A 15,828-nucleotide genomic window follows, 5' to 3' on the forward strand; every position below is an offset into this window, starting at 1 on the left:
GGCATTGATATTGACAGAGTTGAGCATAGTGATATCGGACAATGGGTGGAGGTTCACGTGGGCCTGCGGGGTGCGGCAGGCAGGAGAGTTATTGGTAATGCAGGATGAAGCATTAGGTCCAGGTGTGTGCGAGACTGAAGGGTGAGTAGACACAGTCATCTGAGTAGCTTCACGCACTACAGGTGGAAAAGAAAATTTGGTAGGTGCTATAGGGCCAAAGGTGCGGGGTGCTAACAAAGGGGTCAGCGCAAGGGCAGAGAAGAATCTTGGTGATTGAGCTGCCACCTGGCCACACGCAGCCAGATTAAGGAGAGTGCACGCGGTGTCAGGCATACTTATAGTGAGTTTATAGGAGAGAAACACCATTCAGCAGTTATCGTTGTATTTGCTTACTGATAAACTTGAAAGGGAGCTGCCAATACACAGGTTGAAGAAAGAAAAAGAAATAACTGATAAATATAAAATAAAACAAAAATAAAACAAACGGGGATTGCCGCAGACCGCAGTTAACGCGGGTAAGCCGGAAAGTGGTACTTAATTGGTGTACTTGCTCATGTGCGCACGCGGGCAATATGTAGTTGGTGAGCTAGCATAGGCTGGAACGAAGGCCAATCCCTGAAATCCCAGGGCGGGATCAGCAATTCAGAGTGTCAATCACTCACAATACACAAATGGCCACTGAAGAAACACTGAAGAAACGCTGAGATACGCTTTCTTCCGTTGGTAATGGAATCTAAATCCAAGTACAAATCCACAGGTAATTTCAGCAGCGTCGCATGCGGGAAAGCGGTACTTATGCCGGTACTTGCCAGTGTGCGTTAACCTAAGGAGTTAAGTGAGTGATTTTATTTAAAGAGGAAGGTTTTCAGCCTCTTTCGGAAGGCAAGGTGTATTTGTATTTTATTTATTTGTATAGCGCACCAGGCCCGAGGGCAACCGGGCACATATCTTAGAGCAACAGGTACATGAATGGCATGGAATACAGTTACAATCAATCAATTACATTCACAAGAGCAGTAAAGTACATAGCAGTGCAGATTGGAAAGCAGATTGGCAAGGAGGTAGTTGTCAAAAAAAGTTTGTAAAAAAAGGTGGAGAAGATCAGATGGCCTGTGAAGGCAATTGGTCAAATGTAGCGGATAGCCAGAGCTTGGCTTTGTGTTTGAATAGGGTAGGAGATGGCAAGGTTCTAATGGTGAGTGGCAGTGTGTTCCAGAGTTTGGCAGCTAAGACTGGGAAGCTAGCACCTCCGGCTGTCTGTAGTTTGTATCTGGGAATCGTGAGGCAATGTGCTTGGGAAGATCTGAGTGACTGTGAAGGTATATACTGAGAGAACCGAGAGGCTAGGTAGATGGGGACCTGGTTGTTTACACATTTGTGAGTAATGGCCAGGGATTTCAGTGATATCCTTTGGGCAACTGAGAGCCAGTGTAGACTCTTGCTGGTTTCAGTGATATGTGCAGATCTAGGAATGTTGAGGGCTGCTCTAATCGCATTATTTTGAGTGATCTGAAGTTTGTTGAGGTTGCGTTGGTTGGTGCCTTGATAAAGTGCATTACAATAATCGAGTTTGGACATAACCAGAGTCCTAGCAAGAAAAATGCAGTTCTGAGTGGAGAGCAATGGACGGCAGGCTGTGATCAACTTACATGTGTAATCAGAGGCAGCGACGACCGCATTAGTTTGTCTATTAAGGGAGAGTGTAGAATCGAGGTAGATTCCCAGAGTTTTAGTATCTTTGGATACTTTGATGGAGTTGCCATTGATATTGAAAGTGTTAAACAAGGGGTCAAGCTTATTGAGCCTTTGTTGGGTGCCAAGGATGAGGACCTCTGTCTTGTCATCGTTAAGACGAAGCTTGTGTTGGGCCATCCAGGCTTGGACAACTTGGTAGATGTCATTCAAAGCTTTAGAGTCAGCGATGTAGTCACCAGTGATAGGGATGAGTATCTGGGTGTCATCAGCGTAGTTGGTGTAGGTGACACCCAGATAGTCAAGCACATCAAACAAAGGTTTGGTAAATACATTGTAAAGTGTAGGGGATACACAAGACCCTTGTTTGGACTCCTGGCTGAGGGGGGAGCTTGTTCCAATTTGCTGCAGCACGGTTTGGGAAGGCTCAGACCGTGTTTTTTTGTATGTCGTTCTAGTTATTAACCCAAGAGTTTCTGATCTAAGACTTTGGTTGGGTTTATAAGCAGTGATTTTGTCTTTCAAATAAGCAGGGGCTTTTCCAAACGAGAACTTGTGTGTCAGAGTTAGTGATTTAAATTGTATGCGTTCTTCCATTTTCAGCCAATGAATTTCACATCTGGCTTCGCTGATGTGGTCCGATCTGGCTTTTTGTTTGATAATTCTGATCGTGTTTTGGACCTGTTGGAATTTATGCATGCTTTGTTTACTGGCTCCTGCTAGGAGTGCATTTCCATTGTCTAGGCGAGATAGAATGGTCGCTCTAGCTATTGTGGTGCAGTTTTTCTTGCTAAGCAGTGGTCTAATAGCCTTAAGAAGTCTGATGTAGCAAGCGCAATTTTTGCTTACATACATTGCTTGGGCATCAGCATTTAGTGAGGCTTCTAGGGTCATGCCTAGAGTTTTAACTTTGCTCGATACCACAATGTTGGAGTCTTTGATTGTAAATGATAGGTAAGCTGGAGAGAGTTTGGCTTGTGCTTGTGTAGCTCCAAAGACCATAAGCTCTGTCTTACTGCTATTCAAGCACATCCAGTTGATGTTCATCCAGTCCTCTATGCTGTTATAGAGGTCATTTAGTAGTGTACTATCCTTGGCGTGATCGCCGCTCAGTTCCATGACAAGCTGTGTATTGTCAGCGTAGTTCCTAAAGAATACCTGGACCTGATCAAGCAGTTTGCACAGAAGGCCGATGTACAGATTGAATAGCAGAGGCGAGAGACACGCGCCCTGCGGTTCTCTGCAGAAGATGTTGGATTCTGCTGAGAACTTGTCTCCCCAATGGACTCGAGAGACTCTGTTCTCAACAAAGGATAGCCTTTTATTTTGACAGAGGCTCCACTAGGACTGCGTTATTTGATGGTCGTAGCTTGCTCCCATCCTTAGATTTAGGATTAAATAGTCGTTCAACCAACCCATTGAAGTTCAATAAACATCCTTGAACTGTGATCACTTGTCTGTCTTCACTGTTTGATACCATGCCTTCCTTAGACTAACAACAAACGAGGCTGGCCTGCGGGTTGTCCTGGACCTGTCATTTCTCAATCTGTTTTTACCGCTAGAACGCTTCAAGATGATTACTCCTGCACACATAGCAGTCTCTCTGTTCAGGGGACTGGATGTGTTCCTTAGTCCTCAAGTATGCGTACCTGCATGTGCCCATCTACCACGTGCATTAGACGTTTCTCGGTATGCGATTGTCGTAGCACTTCCAGTACAAGTTGCTGCCTTTTTTACCTGAACTCGGCCCCTCGTGTCTTCACAAAGTTGATTAACACAGTGGCGGGTCTCCTACGCTTGGAGGGCCACCATTTATACCCCTATCTAGACGACTGGCTGGTGAGGACGGGGTCACCAGAGGGGGTGATAGACTCCAGCCAGAGATTGGCGGATATTTTTCTTTAGCTGGGGTGCGGTGGAACACAGCCGTTGAGTGGGTGTTCCCCAGGCCCGAGAGGCTCCTCTCCCTTCTCAAGACAATAGGGCACTTTCTGGCCAACTCGACCACCTCAGCATGGTGGTTCCAGCACCTCCTGTGGCTGATGGCCTCCTGTGTGATCACTGTGCAGCACGCTCGCCTCAAGATGAAGCGCCTCCAGCTGCACCTGGTGGCCATTTGGGATCAGGAGACAGGGCTCTCAATACCCCTGCTCCTCCTGCCTGATCTTTGCTGGTGGTTGATGGACGGCAATGTTTTCGTGGGAGGCCCCTGAACCCTACCGGAGCCTACCTTGGTGGTGACGACAGACTCCTCTTTCAGGCTGGGGGGCTACTGTGGAGGGCTATGGGATTCATGGCGCATGGTCCAGGGCGGAAGCCCTCCTTCATATCAATCTGCTCGTGCTCAGGAAAATGTGCCTGGCCCTCAAGGCCTTTCTGCCCCTCATCAGGGACAGGTCTGTTCTGGTCAGGACGGACAATTCTACTACAATGTTTTACCTGTACAAGCAGGTTGGCACCTGTCCCCGTTCCCCCCCCTGCCCCCTCCTCTGCATGGAGGCAGTATCGATCTGGGAATGGGCCCTGATGGAGGGGATTTGGATCTCAGCAGTCCACCTCCCAGGGAACAGCAATGCGGAAGTGGACCAGCTGAGCTGCTTGTGGTTCGACATCTACGAGTGGGAGTTGCACGTCGACTCTGTGTTGCCCCTGTTCCAACATTGGGAGTTCACGGACCTGGACTTGTTTGCATCCCCTCTAAATTCCAAATGCCCCCAGTTTGCTTCGTGTGCAGGGCGGGGTTGGGGGTCTCAGGGAGACATCTTCCAGATCTGTCGGCACGGCCGCAGGTCTTATTCGCTCCTGCCCCCTTCCTCTGTTCCAGCAGACCCTCTGCAAGTTCTGGGCTTTGGTGTGCTGCAGCCTCATCCCGATTGCCCCCCACTGGCCTTCGAGAGCCTGGTTTTTGGATCTGCTGCAGTTGTGCTCCCAGGGTCCCGTCCACCTTCCGATCGCCAACAGGAGCTTCCTGTTGCAGCAGGACAGGGCAGTGGAAAATCTGGACCTGGCCAGACTGGCGCTGGCGGCCTGGTCCCGGACCAGCTAAGGATTCAGCATGCTCAATTTTAGGATGACAATTGGGGCATCATTCAAGAGGCCAGGAGGCCCTCTGCGCTCTTGACAAGGGTTTGGATCTGGTCACCTGACGTACTGGCTTTTCCAGCACACCTGGCTTGTTTGGGAGTTCAGGTGGATACTTGCTGCACTTATTTGGCATCCATTGGCGCTTACATGAATTCTCCTGAGCATGTTTTCAGCGCCCAACCCAGTGCTAATGGCCCACCTTAAGGGGTTGCCTAGGCTGTTTCCTCCGGTGCATAGGCTGCATCCTGTCTGGGACCTCCATGTGGTTCTTGGAGCTTTGCAGTGCAAACCCTTTGAGCCGATGGCCTCTGTGGACATCTGGCTGGTAAAGCTAAAGACTATTCTACTGGTAGCTCTCACCTCTGCATGCAGGGCCAGTGAGCTGCAGGCGTTTTCTTTGTGGATGCCCTTGACCACATTTCATGACAAATTTTGCATATTCACCCAAACATCTTGCCCAAGGTGGTCTCTCCATTTCATCTGAACCCACTGTCTGAGGCAGAGAGGGCCCTACATTCCTTGGACCTCAATACGGTCCTCAAGTTTTACACCTCTCGGACAAAATCCTTCAGGAAGTCGGAGGCGTTGTTTTTTACTTTTGGGGGCTCCTTCCCATGCTCTCAGGCTTCCAAGGCTTCCATCGTCCGTTGGATGGTTTAGGCCATTCGGAAGCGCACACAGCCATGGGCAAACCAGTGCCTGAGGGGATTCGTGCCCATGCGGTCAGAGCTAAGGCCATGGCCGCCGCGTTTCAGAGACCTGCTTCTGGGAAGGTCATCAGCAAGGCGGCTACTTGGGCCATTCCATCGTCCTTCTGTAAGCACTATTCCCTGGATACCAGCTCCAGGCGTGATGCAGAGTTTGGTCAGGTGGTTCTGAAGAACCTTTTTTCTTTGTTTTACATATAAAGCAGGTTGGCATGACGCCACACTAAGGTATTGTCCGGTGGAATCGCCCACAAGGATGGAGGAAAGGCGACAGGACATATAAGTAATTAAAGTTTCAAATGGATTGTGTCCTCCCAACGTATTCCACATCTTTGACATGTAATGTCCACAGCTGTGCTGCTTGGGAAATCTTTCAGCAGAGTGCGACCTGCGACGATGGCATTTGGTCGATGTCCCTCGAAGGCCTCCGTCGAGGGTGACGTCATCCGATGTTATAAGTAGGACGTACGGCGTCCGTAGCCTCAGTTCTGTTTTTTACGCAAACGTGTTTGCTTCGAGAACTCTGCGCACCTCGTGTTATCAACTGCGATAATGTTTTCTTCGACCCCTCCAACCCTGTGGTCGGGCTTTAAAACATGCAGGGACTGTAAGTCCAAGATGTCCATCACGGACCCGCACCATATCTGCTTGTGGTGTCTGGGTGTGAGCCACGACACCGATGACTGCTCGAAGTGCCAGTTGTTGACTGCTAAGGCCTTGCGGGAGTTTAAGGGGAAGTTGCAGGTAGGTCGGGTATCCAAACCCCGTAAATGCAAGAAAAAGAAATCTGGTCTTTCCACTGACGATTCAAGGGATGACTCTCCCCATCGGAAGGAGTCCAGGGGATCTCGGTCCCGGAGTGGTTCACGCCACTCGTACTTCTCATCGAGGCATTCCCGGAAGCGGCGTCACCATTCACCTTCCCCATCCTCGTCGGATGGCTCTGTGAGGAAAGTGGCTTGCCTCACTAAATCCTCTACTCCGGAGAAGTGGGGGGGCATTCAGGGAAAAAAAATGCTGGAGATTTTTCAATGCCTGGGCACTGCCCCGTCCATGCCTTTGGTTGAAGCCGGCGGGAGCTTTCTCGGTCCGATGTTCGCCCACCTTTGGGCCCGGGCAGTATTGGGAACCTTTGAGGTCCTGTTCGGACAAGGCTCAGGTAGATCGCCAGATACGTGCCAGATTCAGGTCGAGGTCCTCGTCCCCGGCAAGACTGTCGAAGCCTGGGAAGGTGTCGAGGAAGGCGTTGGCGCCGTGCCCATCAAGTGCGGCTGTCGGGGGCATTGCCCTTGACCAGGCCCTCGGCGCCATTGTCGACACAATCAGGGCCTACAGGTCTGAATGTGACGGTGGAGGTCCCTAGAGCTGTGGATCCCCAGAGAAAGGCTTTGGCTAAGACTGTGAGCCCCCCTGTGGGCTCGCGGTCTAATCCTGTACCTAGGAGGGAGTTATTTCACAATATACAAGATATTTATGAGGGTGAGGAGAAGTCTGATGTGGCTTTGGAGCCTTTTGGTGCTCCTGGTGACACTCCTGCAGCTCCTGACATGGTCTTTTCGGAGGACAGTCAGCTGGAAGATCTGAAGCAATCTTTACATGATGCCAGTGGCCTGGATACATCTCCTGAGATGGAGTTCGGCGGCCTGAGCCTGTGGCTCATGCTGAATCCTCCTATAGGAAGTTGATGTCAAGGGTGATGGAGTACCTGGGGTGGTCCGGCCCTCAAGTTGAATTCGATCAGGATGCCCTGACTGACATTTTAGATCAGGGTCCATCCACTGACCGAGTGTTGCCTTTTCACATGGTGTTACAGAAAAGGGTGGCTGCTATTTGGAACACCCCAGAGTCTCTTCCGGCAGTCAACAAGGCCGCCTTTCCAGTAGCGACTCCAGCTACCTATCCGGAGAGCCACTCCGGAGAGTTTGGTGGTCCAAGTGGCCAAGGCCACCTCGAGGCAGGCGGCATACCCTACCATCCCTCCAGATAGGGACGACAAGCGCATTGATGGATGGGCATGCAAGGTATTTTCGGCTGGGAGTATGCCCTTAAATCTGCCAACTCCACCTATTCCTTAACCAAATTTTCGCACACACTGTGGAATTCTCTGGCGGCTGAGCATATTCCCGAAGGAGAAAAAAGGTATGGGTTCCTTGCTATTGTGCAGGATGGCAAGGATGCCATGCGTGTATCCTTTCAGTATGGGTTGGACACTGCACATAGTGTCAGGCGGTCCATGGCTGCGAGCCCCGTGATACGCAGGTTTGCCTCTTTCCCTCCAGGTGCTGCCGCAGCCGCTCCAAACCAGCTATGAGGCCAAGTCCCATTGTTCGCTGGTTGGGGGGGCACTTCCTCAGCATCTCAAAGAGTGGCGATAGATGCATGGGTTCTGGAAACAATAGCCCATGGCTACTGCCTACCCTTCCTAAATCGGCCTCACGACAATCCACCAGTGAAACTCTTTGAAGATTCTGGATTCTCTCCTTGGGAAGGAAATCTTGGCCCTGCTGGAGAAAGGCGCTATAGAACTAGTGCCTTTGGCGGAGAGGAACAAGGGCTGGTATTCCCCATATTTTTTGGTTCCCAGAAAGACGGAGGACTGAGACCCATCTTGGACTTGCGTTGCTTGAACAAGTTCCTCAGGAAGGACAAGTTCAAGATAGTCACTCTTTCTTGGGTCCTTCAGGTCCTTCGACTTCAGAATTGGTTGGTGTCATTGGACCTACAGGATGCTTATTTTCATGTGCCGATCCAGCCGAAGCACAGAAAATACCTGAGGTTCGCAGTTAGCAGCTCGCACTTAGTTTTGGGTCCTGCCCTTCGGATTGACCTGCGCCCGATGATCTTCACCAAGCTCATGGTGGTGGTAGCAACGTATATCAGGAGAGGGGGGGGTGACGTCTACCCTTACCTGGGCGACTGGCTGATCAGAGCGTGTTCTGCCAAACAAGCCTTGGATCATCTGTCTCACCTGCTACTCCTTTACAAGCTGGGCTTCTCCCTCAATTTCAAGAAGTCGCATTTGACACCTTCCCAACAGCTCCAGTACATCAGTGCTGTGTTGGACACTTCCTTGGGGAAGTGGCTCACCACCCAGGGTGAGGGCTCATTGTCCAAATAGTCGACAAATTTAAACATGCCCAGTGTCTTCCGGCTTTCGAATTCTTATGGTTGCTTGGCCTCATGGCATTCTGCATTTTTCTGGTGCCGGAGGCCAAACTGCGGATGAGATCCCTTCAATGGGCCCTCAGGACGTGGCGGTCCCAATTCTCAGAAAAGATGTCGGATCTCCTTCAGATTCTGCTCATGGTCTCACAGGATCTTCTGTGGTGGGCCAGCTAAAGGAATCTGATGAAGGGAGAGCCGTTTTGGCAACCGTGGCCAGAGGATGCTTCCCTCACAGGATGGGGGGGCTCACGCCAAAGAGCTGACCACCAGCGGTCGTTGGTCTCCGTCAGAGTCCAGACTTCACATAAATCTTTTGGAGCTGAGAGCCATCAGACTGGCCCTGAAGCTGTTCTGCCGTTTGTGCGCGGGAAGAGTGTCCTGATCATGACGGACAACACAGTGGCCATGCTTACCTCAACTAAAAGTGGGGTGTAGGGTTGCTCCAGTTGTGCAGGGAGGCGATGCAGCTCTGGTTCTGGGCAATACAGCAGGGAATCTCACTCTCAGCAGTTCATCTGGCTGGAGAGGAGAATGCGGCGGCGGACGCTCTGAGCAGGCAGAGCGCAGCCTCCCACGAGTGGGAGTTGGCTCAGGAAGTCCTTCAAGAGATCTTCGCTCTTTGGGGAACCCCTGAAGTGGATCTCTTCGCGACCGTTGCCAACCGGAAGTGCGAGACATATTGCTCAAGGTAATTTCCTCAGAGGAACTTTAGGGGACGCGTCCGTCGTGGTTTGGTCATTCCCACTTCCGTACTCATTTCCTCCGGTCCCCGTCATTCCTCAAGTTCTAAGGAGGTTGCAGAGGTTCAGGTCACACATGATCCTAATTGCTCCGGATTGGGCCAGGAGAGCGTGGTACCCGGACCTTCTAGAAATATCCATCTGTCCTCCATGCAGTCTTCCTCACAGAGAGGATCTTCTCTCGTGCGAGGGGGGGTCGGGTTCTTCATCCAGCGGTCAAGACTCTCAACCTTCACGCTTGGTTTCTGAAAGGTTGAGATGGAAGGATTGGGACCTCCCGGATGAAATGATGGAGGTGTTGCTTTCGGCCAGGCGTCCGGCAACCAAATCCCTGTGCCGTTGGCGTAAGTTTTGCGACTGGTGCCGAGGACACAATGTCGATCCTTTTCAGTGTTCCATTCCGATGGTTCTCTTTCTTGCTTTCTTTGGCCCACAAGGGTGTTCAAGTGGGTACCATTAAAGGTTACCTGGCAGCACTGTTTATTTTCAAGCACTCGTCTGAAGAATGTTCTTATATTAAGATTCCTTTGATTACAGTTTCTAAAAGGGCTCACAAATGTGTTCCCGCCGTCCCCTTTTCTGGTGCTGGTTTGGGATCTGAATCTAGTCTTGAAATTCTTGATGGGGACTCTGTCTGAACCTTTGCAGTCTTGTCATTTTGAGACTGTTGACCTTCAAGACAGTTTTCTTGATTGCAGTTACATCTGCTTGCAGAATGAGCAAGTTGCAGCCACATTCGTTTAAGCCACCCTTTACTGTGTTCCACAGGGATAAGGTAGTGTCTGACTTTCATTTGAGCCAAAAGGTGATACTTCTTGCTTTCTGTCCTCCTCCTCATCCTGGTAAGGAAGAGGAGAGACTCCATGGGGTGGACCCTAGGAGTGCTTTGAGCTTTTATATTTCTAGGATGTCTAGAGTCAGAGTGGATGACCAACTTTTTGTGGGATACACTGGAGACCGATTAGGCAGGCTGTTACCAAACAGACCTTGTCCAGGTGGATTATCCTCCCCATTGCTGAATGTTACAGATTGGCTGGCAAGGACCCTCCGGAGGGTTCGCAAGCTCACTCCACCAGGGGCATGGGTACATCCACGGCCCTACAACAAGAGGGGGGGGGAGGGTTCCTGTTAAAAAATATTTGATTCTGCAACGTGGTCTTCCATCCACACCTTTGTCAAGCATTACTGTCTGGATATATTCCATGGTTAAGATATGGCCTTTGGTAAAGCAGTCAGTACAAAAAAGAAGGTGGGTGAGGCGCGCACTCCCGGTCCTGGTCAATTGAACCTGTTGCAAAAAATAAGTAGCTGGGTCACATCCCAAAATGGAAAAATATTCACAGGGTTAGATCCCTTCTGCTGCAAATCAGGTACTCAGTATTAACAGGGTTAGATCCCTTGCTGCAAATCAGGTACTCAGTAATAACAGGGTTAGATCCCTCAGCTGCAGTTCTGTGGTCTGTAGTTGTTCTCCTCCTAGCGCTTTCTTATCTCAAATAATCATCAGGGAGGCTGTTGAGCAGGTGTGTCTAATTGGACTCAAAGGATTCTGGTAGCTGTAGTGAAAACGTTTTTTTCTGTTCAGGTGACCAGCAACCGACACCCCTCCAAAGCACAAGTCCTTCCCAAATTTGGGGGAGGGGAGAGAACCATCTTTATGATTCTCCAAAGTGGGGCACAGTCACCCCGTGGCGCTGCCTCTGGAGCCCGGGACTCCCATAGCATTCAGTACAAAAAAGAAGGTGGGTGAGGCGCGCACTCCCGGTCCTGGTCAATTGAACCTGTTGCAAAAAATAAGTAGCTGGGTCACATCCCAAAATGGACAAATATTCACAGGGTTAGATCCCTTCTGCTGCAAATCAGGTACTCAGTATTAACAGGGTTAGATCTCTTGCTGCAAATCAGGTACTCAGTAATAACAGGGTTAGATCCCTCAGCTGCAGTTTTGCAGCAAGGGATCTAACCCTGTTAATACTGAGTACCTGATTTGCAGCAGAAGGAATCTAACCCTGTGAATATTTGTCCATTTTGGGATGTGACCCAGCTACTTATTTTTTGCAACAGGTTCAATTGACCAGGACCGGGAGTGCGCGCCTCACCCACCTTCTTTTTTGTACTTTGGTAAAGCAGTGCTCAATTCTGCCATCTGATTGGGTATATCCAAATTCTTCTCCCTCCTCCGTTCACAGATACTGCTTTGGGGGTCTGTCAAAGATGTGGAACACTTTGGAGGACACAATCCATTCGAAGTACAAGTTACTTACCAACTGGGAACGTTCTTTCGACTGGATGTTCATCCAACGTATTCCACATCGCCCTCCAAGCCTACCCCTCTGAAGAATTTCCCATGCTATTGCAGCTTATGTTCCCACAAGGCTATGTGCAGTCATAAGGGCTTGGTGTGCGGTTATGGCACACGTGGAGGGAAAAAACATGAACTGCGGCTACTACTTATAACATCGAGGCCTTCGAGGGACATCGACCCGACGGAGGAAGCCCTCTGCCGAAATGTTTCCGAAGCAGCACAGCTGTGGACATTACATGTCAAAGATGTGGAATACATTGGAGGAGCTCGTTCTACTCACTGTAGTGACTAGCGTACTCCTGGTCCCTAGTCCCCTTTCCTCCATACGTCCCACCCACCTTCCCCCACTTGTATGCCAGGGGTTATAGAATAAGTGTAGCCAGGTATTTAAGCATCCAATGTGTTCAAAGGGGACGGAGGTAAGGTGCCGGAGAGCATTGCCTCGGCAGGGCATTTCCACGCCCGAGGCAGCGCCCCACGTGCTGTAGTAAATGTAAAGGGGGGAAGCTAAATTTGTCACTGGCCAAGGTTCCGGTACTGTCCCCATGTTGGGGCGGGGGGGTGCCCACAAGTATGGAGGAAAGGGAACTGTGGACTGTGAGTAATCTAAAAAGGAAAGTTGCTCACTGTAGTGACTAGACAGCCGTATATTCCGCTCTTTTCAGATATGTACAGCTACATATCCAGCCCAATTTCAACGTCTGGATATATTTCCCCTTTGCCCACCTTGCCACTGAAATGAGACCACTAATTTGCCATCTTCCGAGGCGCCTGACCTTCTCCTTTAACATGATGCTTATAGGGAAGTTGATATTGCTTTACAGATCTGGATTCTACCCAGGATAACTGTTTGCTCAATGAGTTGTCTTATACATATGCTAGGATACCGCACTTTGAATCCTCCTTTTCTGGCAGCAAAACTCAGTCTTGTAACCCAACCAGCCTAAGACAAAGACCCGGACTTGTAATATGTTTCAGCAACAGTCTGACCTAGAGGTTAACTTCAAAATCCAGGAAATCCTGAACTATCCTTCAGAAATCATGCACTGTGTACAATTCCTTTGTTTTGGCATGCATATAATCTTTAGGAAAACACTTGCAAAGGTTGTACACAGGCATGCCCAACTTAGTCCAATTCATCCATTGCTACATTTCCTAGTTTCAAGAATCCTTTAACATGTCTACCCTTACTACTTTTAACACGCTGCAACCCGCAGGCATCAGAGCACACACCAAACAACTAACAGGACAAACAAATAGTGCCATAAACAAACTTCATCCCATAGTGCCATATACTTGACCCCTATTTCTGACAACTCCCCGATACAGCCCCAAGGACAATGCTTTATTTGTATTTTTGTTTAAAATTCTGAAATAAAATGCTTTATAAGGAAATCAAATTTTGTTTGAAGTTGTGAGGGATACAAGGATGGTTCCTTGAAGAAATTGTATTACAAATCCACAGAATAAGTATTTGTCATAGCATGACTGAGATTGAATATATTTAAGGTATTACTTAATGGGTTATCCTTTGTACTTGAATCATTAGATCTTTCTACAGTTCATAATTTTAGGTAGATGGTCTAGAATTGATCCTAATGTTGTGAACATGCTGGATCACAGGGAAGACCTGAGTGAGAAATTCAGATGGTTTAATTTAACAGGTAGTAGATACAAGGTGTTATGTTTTGGAAACAGCACATTTTTGTTTCCCGGGGGATGCCACTTTATTACTTGTGTGGCTCTTTAAGGCGTGTTACATGTTGAGTGACTGAGCTGATCTGACCTTGCAATTAAGAATCATTAGACAACTGATACTGAGTAATTCAATCCTGCTTGTTTGTAATGTCTGCGATGCAAATATCACACTGTTTCTTCACATGTTCACCTCATTTCTTGTGGTTTCTAGGGAGTGCTGCAAACCCAAAACCTGAAAACAAATGGTAAAAAGTTGCATCAAGATTCCCCTAATCAGAAGAAGAAAGCAAATGGACTTCACCTTCAACCTGCGAAGCAGCAGAATCATATTTTGGTAATATAATTTTTACAAGGGTACAGATAAAAATCCCTCTTAAGAAAATATGCATGATAAACACTGTGATTCACTAACAAAACTGAACAAATATGCGTTGAGCTTATTTCGGACCTGAGTAGTTTTGGGTTCAGGCCCCAGTGCGGCTTGCCAGGCAGCTCACCATATGTATAAAAACAGTTGGGCCTTTAGTAACACGCTCTGAAATGAAACTAGCAGGTAGTATTATCACACAAAACCATAAATCACAAATATATATATATTCATCAGTAGGCTCACATACAAGGCATCAGTCAATAATAAACCAGGTAAGTAATTGGATGTAGTTAAAAGGAATAGAACCAAAACAATCATAGTTCCCTTTCACTTAAGAAGTCCAGCCTAAGATGCATGGGGGCCTAGTTGCCAAAAGTCACAGGTTCCAATACAGGTTTCTACAGGGGAAGGCGTTATCTAAAAGGATCCCATGGGAGTGTGGTGGTGATTTCAAACGGTTCAAAACTATTCAAAAGTGGAATAAGTGTTTGTCCAAAGACCAGTATCTTCCAATCACAAGCCAGGGGTAGAATACTTGACCCAGGTTCGACGACCAAAGGTAAGTTAAGAGGCAGTTAAGAGACAAAGGACTTTGCACCCAATGGTATCCTATAGAGGGTAGAGGGGGACAGAAAGTTAGGTTTACCTTCCCTCCTGACTCTGATTTTCCCAGGTCACATGATGAATCATCCGAGGGTCCCTGGGAGCACGATCTTCCAGATCCACCTTCAGATGCAACACCAGTGGGTGAAGAATGCAGATTTTCTCAGTTTAAACCCCTTCAGGACACGTTACAGGATGGATCTCATCCCGCCTCGCCAAACTCAGCTCATCCTACAATCCTTTGTTGATTGTCACACCACCGAAGTATCTCCTGCCATCAAAACCTTGGGCTTCCATCTAGATGCGACTCTAAACATGACGTGGCATGTCAACTGCATTTCCTTCCCTGCCGCCTATGCTACAATACATATCCATCAGGCCCTACCTCTTCACTGATAACTGCCGCAATATTGCATGTGCCATCATTGGATCAAAGTTGGACTGCTGCAATGCACTCTTCTGCGGCACCACTGAGAAGAACCTAAAGATGCAAATAATCCAGAACAATGTGCTTCGTGAGGCCCTTCGCCTCAGCAAACACAACCACATCTCTGATGCTAGGAAAGGCGCTCATTGGCTCCCCGTCAGAGAAAGAATCAATTTCAGAATCCTAACTATCACACACCGCTGCCTTTCTAACAATGCACCAAGCTACCTGTCCCAGAGATCGACCAAACTGGTCAACACTAGACTAACACGTTCTGCCACATTCTGCCTACTGCAACTGCTTCATCGTCCGCAGGTACATGCATGCCAAAACTGGATGTTCCAGCTTCTCCGTCACTCCTTCTACACTCTCGAACTCTCTTCCCCCACCTCGCTGCGCAGAACCGTCTTACTATGCCTTCGGGAAACTAAAGACCTTCCTCTTCAAAAGTGCACTAGTAAAATAAAATCAAAACGGTCAAAATGCTACTGCTGCAACCAGCTTGTCTTAGGCTCATGTAAAAAGTGACCACAAGATTAAGAGTTGTGGGGATACTAAGTTTCCCCATTGCACTGCACAGTAAGGTGCTTTCTGATGCTTTTGAATCTGCTTAGAATCGCATGCTTTGCATATAGTCTGACATCTAGTGGTAATTGCAGAGTATTGCAACGTTGTTTCGAAGATCGAAAAAGGACGTCGACATGGGCGTGATTGTAACACTATCCCTAACGTGACGTGTAGTGTACCAAAAATCCCCCATGCTTTGAGATCCCACCAGATTGTTTTTTTCCCACCTTTCTGGTCAGTTGCTTAAAGCAGAGCTCGTCTATCAAGTTTATATTGCTACTTGTTCGTTTGGCATACCCACCGCCTGACATCTTCAACAGCTGATTGACGACCATCAACAACCTTCTCGACAGCTGATCCTGTTTTGCCGATTCTACACACAGTGACTCTACGGCTGTTTCTTCTTTACCTTGGCCCTCAGGCGCAGCCTTACTGTAGGGAGAGTGGGGACACATTTCTACTGACTGTGC

The 15,828-nt window shown here is 48.6% G+C and overlaps 1 protein-coding gene across 2 annotated transcripts in view; it reads left to right on the plus strand.

Annotated features, from left to right (window-relative positions):
- DCP2 (decapping mRNA 2) overlaps positions 1 to 15,828 on the plus strand; it is a 660,306-nt gene that overhangs the window by 563,787 nt on the left and 80,691 nt on the right. For both annotated transcript variants that reach the window (XM_069625507.1, XM_069625506.1), the window contains exon 9: positions 13,603 to 13,725. In XM_069625507.1, the coding sequence (XP_069481608.1) occupies positions 13,603 to 13,725 (123 nt within the window). The remainder of the gene's footprint in view (positions 1 to 13,602; positions 13,726 to 15,828) is intronic.

This window comes from Ambystoma mexicanum, chromosome 6p (genome assembly GCF_040938575.1).
Source record: "Ambystoma mexicanum isolate Mex_15411 chromosome 6p, UKY_AmexF1_1, whole genome shotgun sequence".
NCBI classification, from domain to species: Eukaryota; Metazoa; Chordata; class Amphibia; order Caudata; family Ambystomatidae; genus Ambystoma; species Ambystoma mexicanum.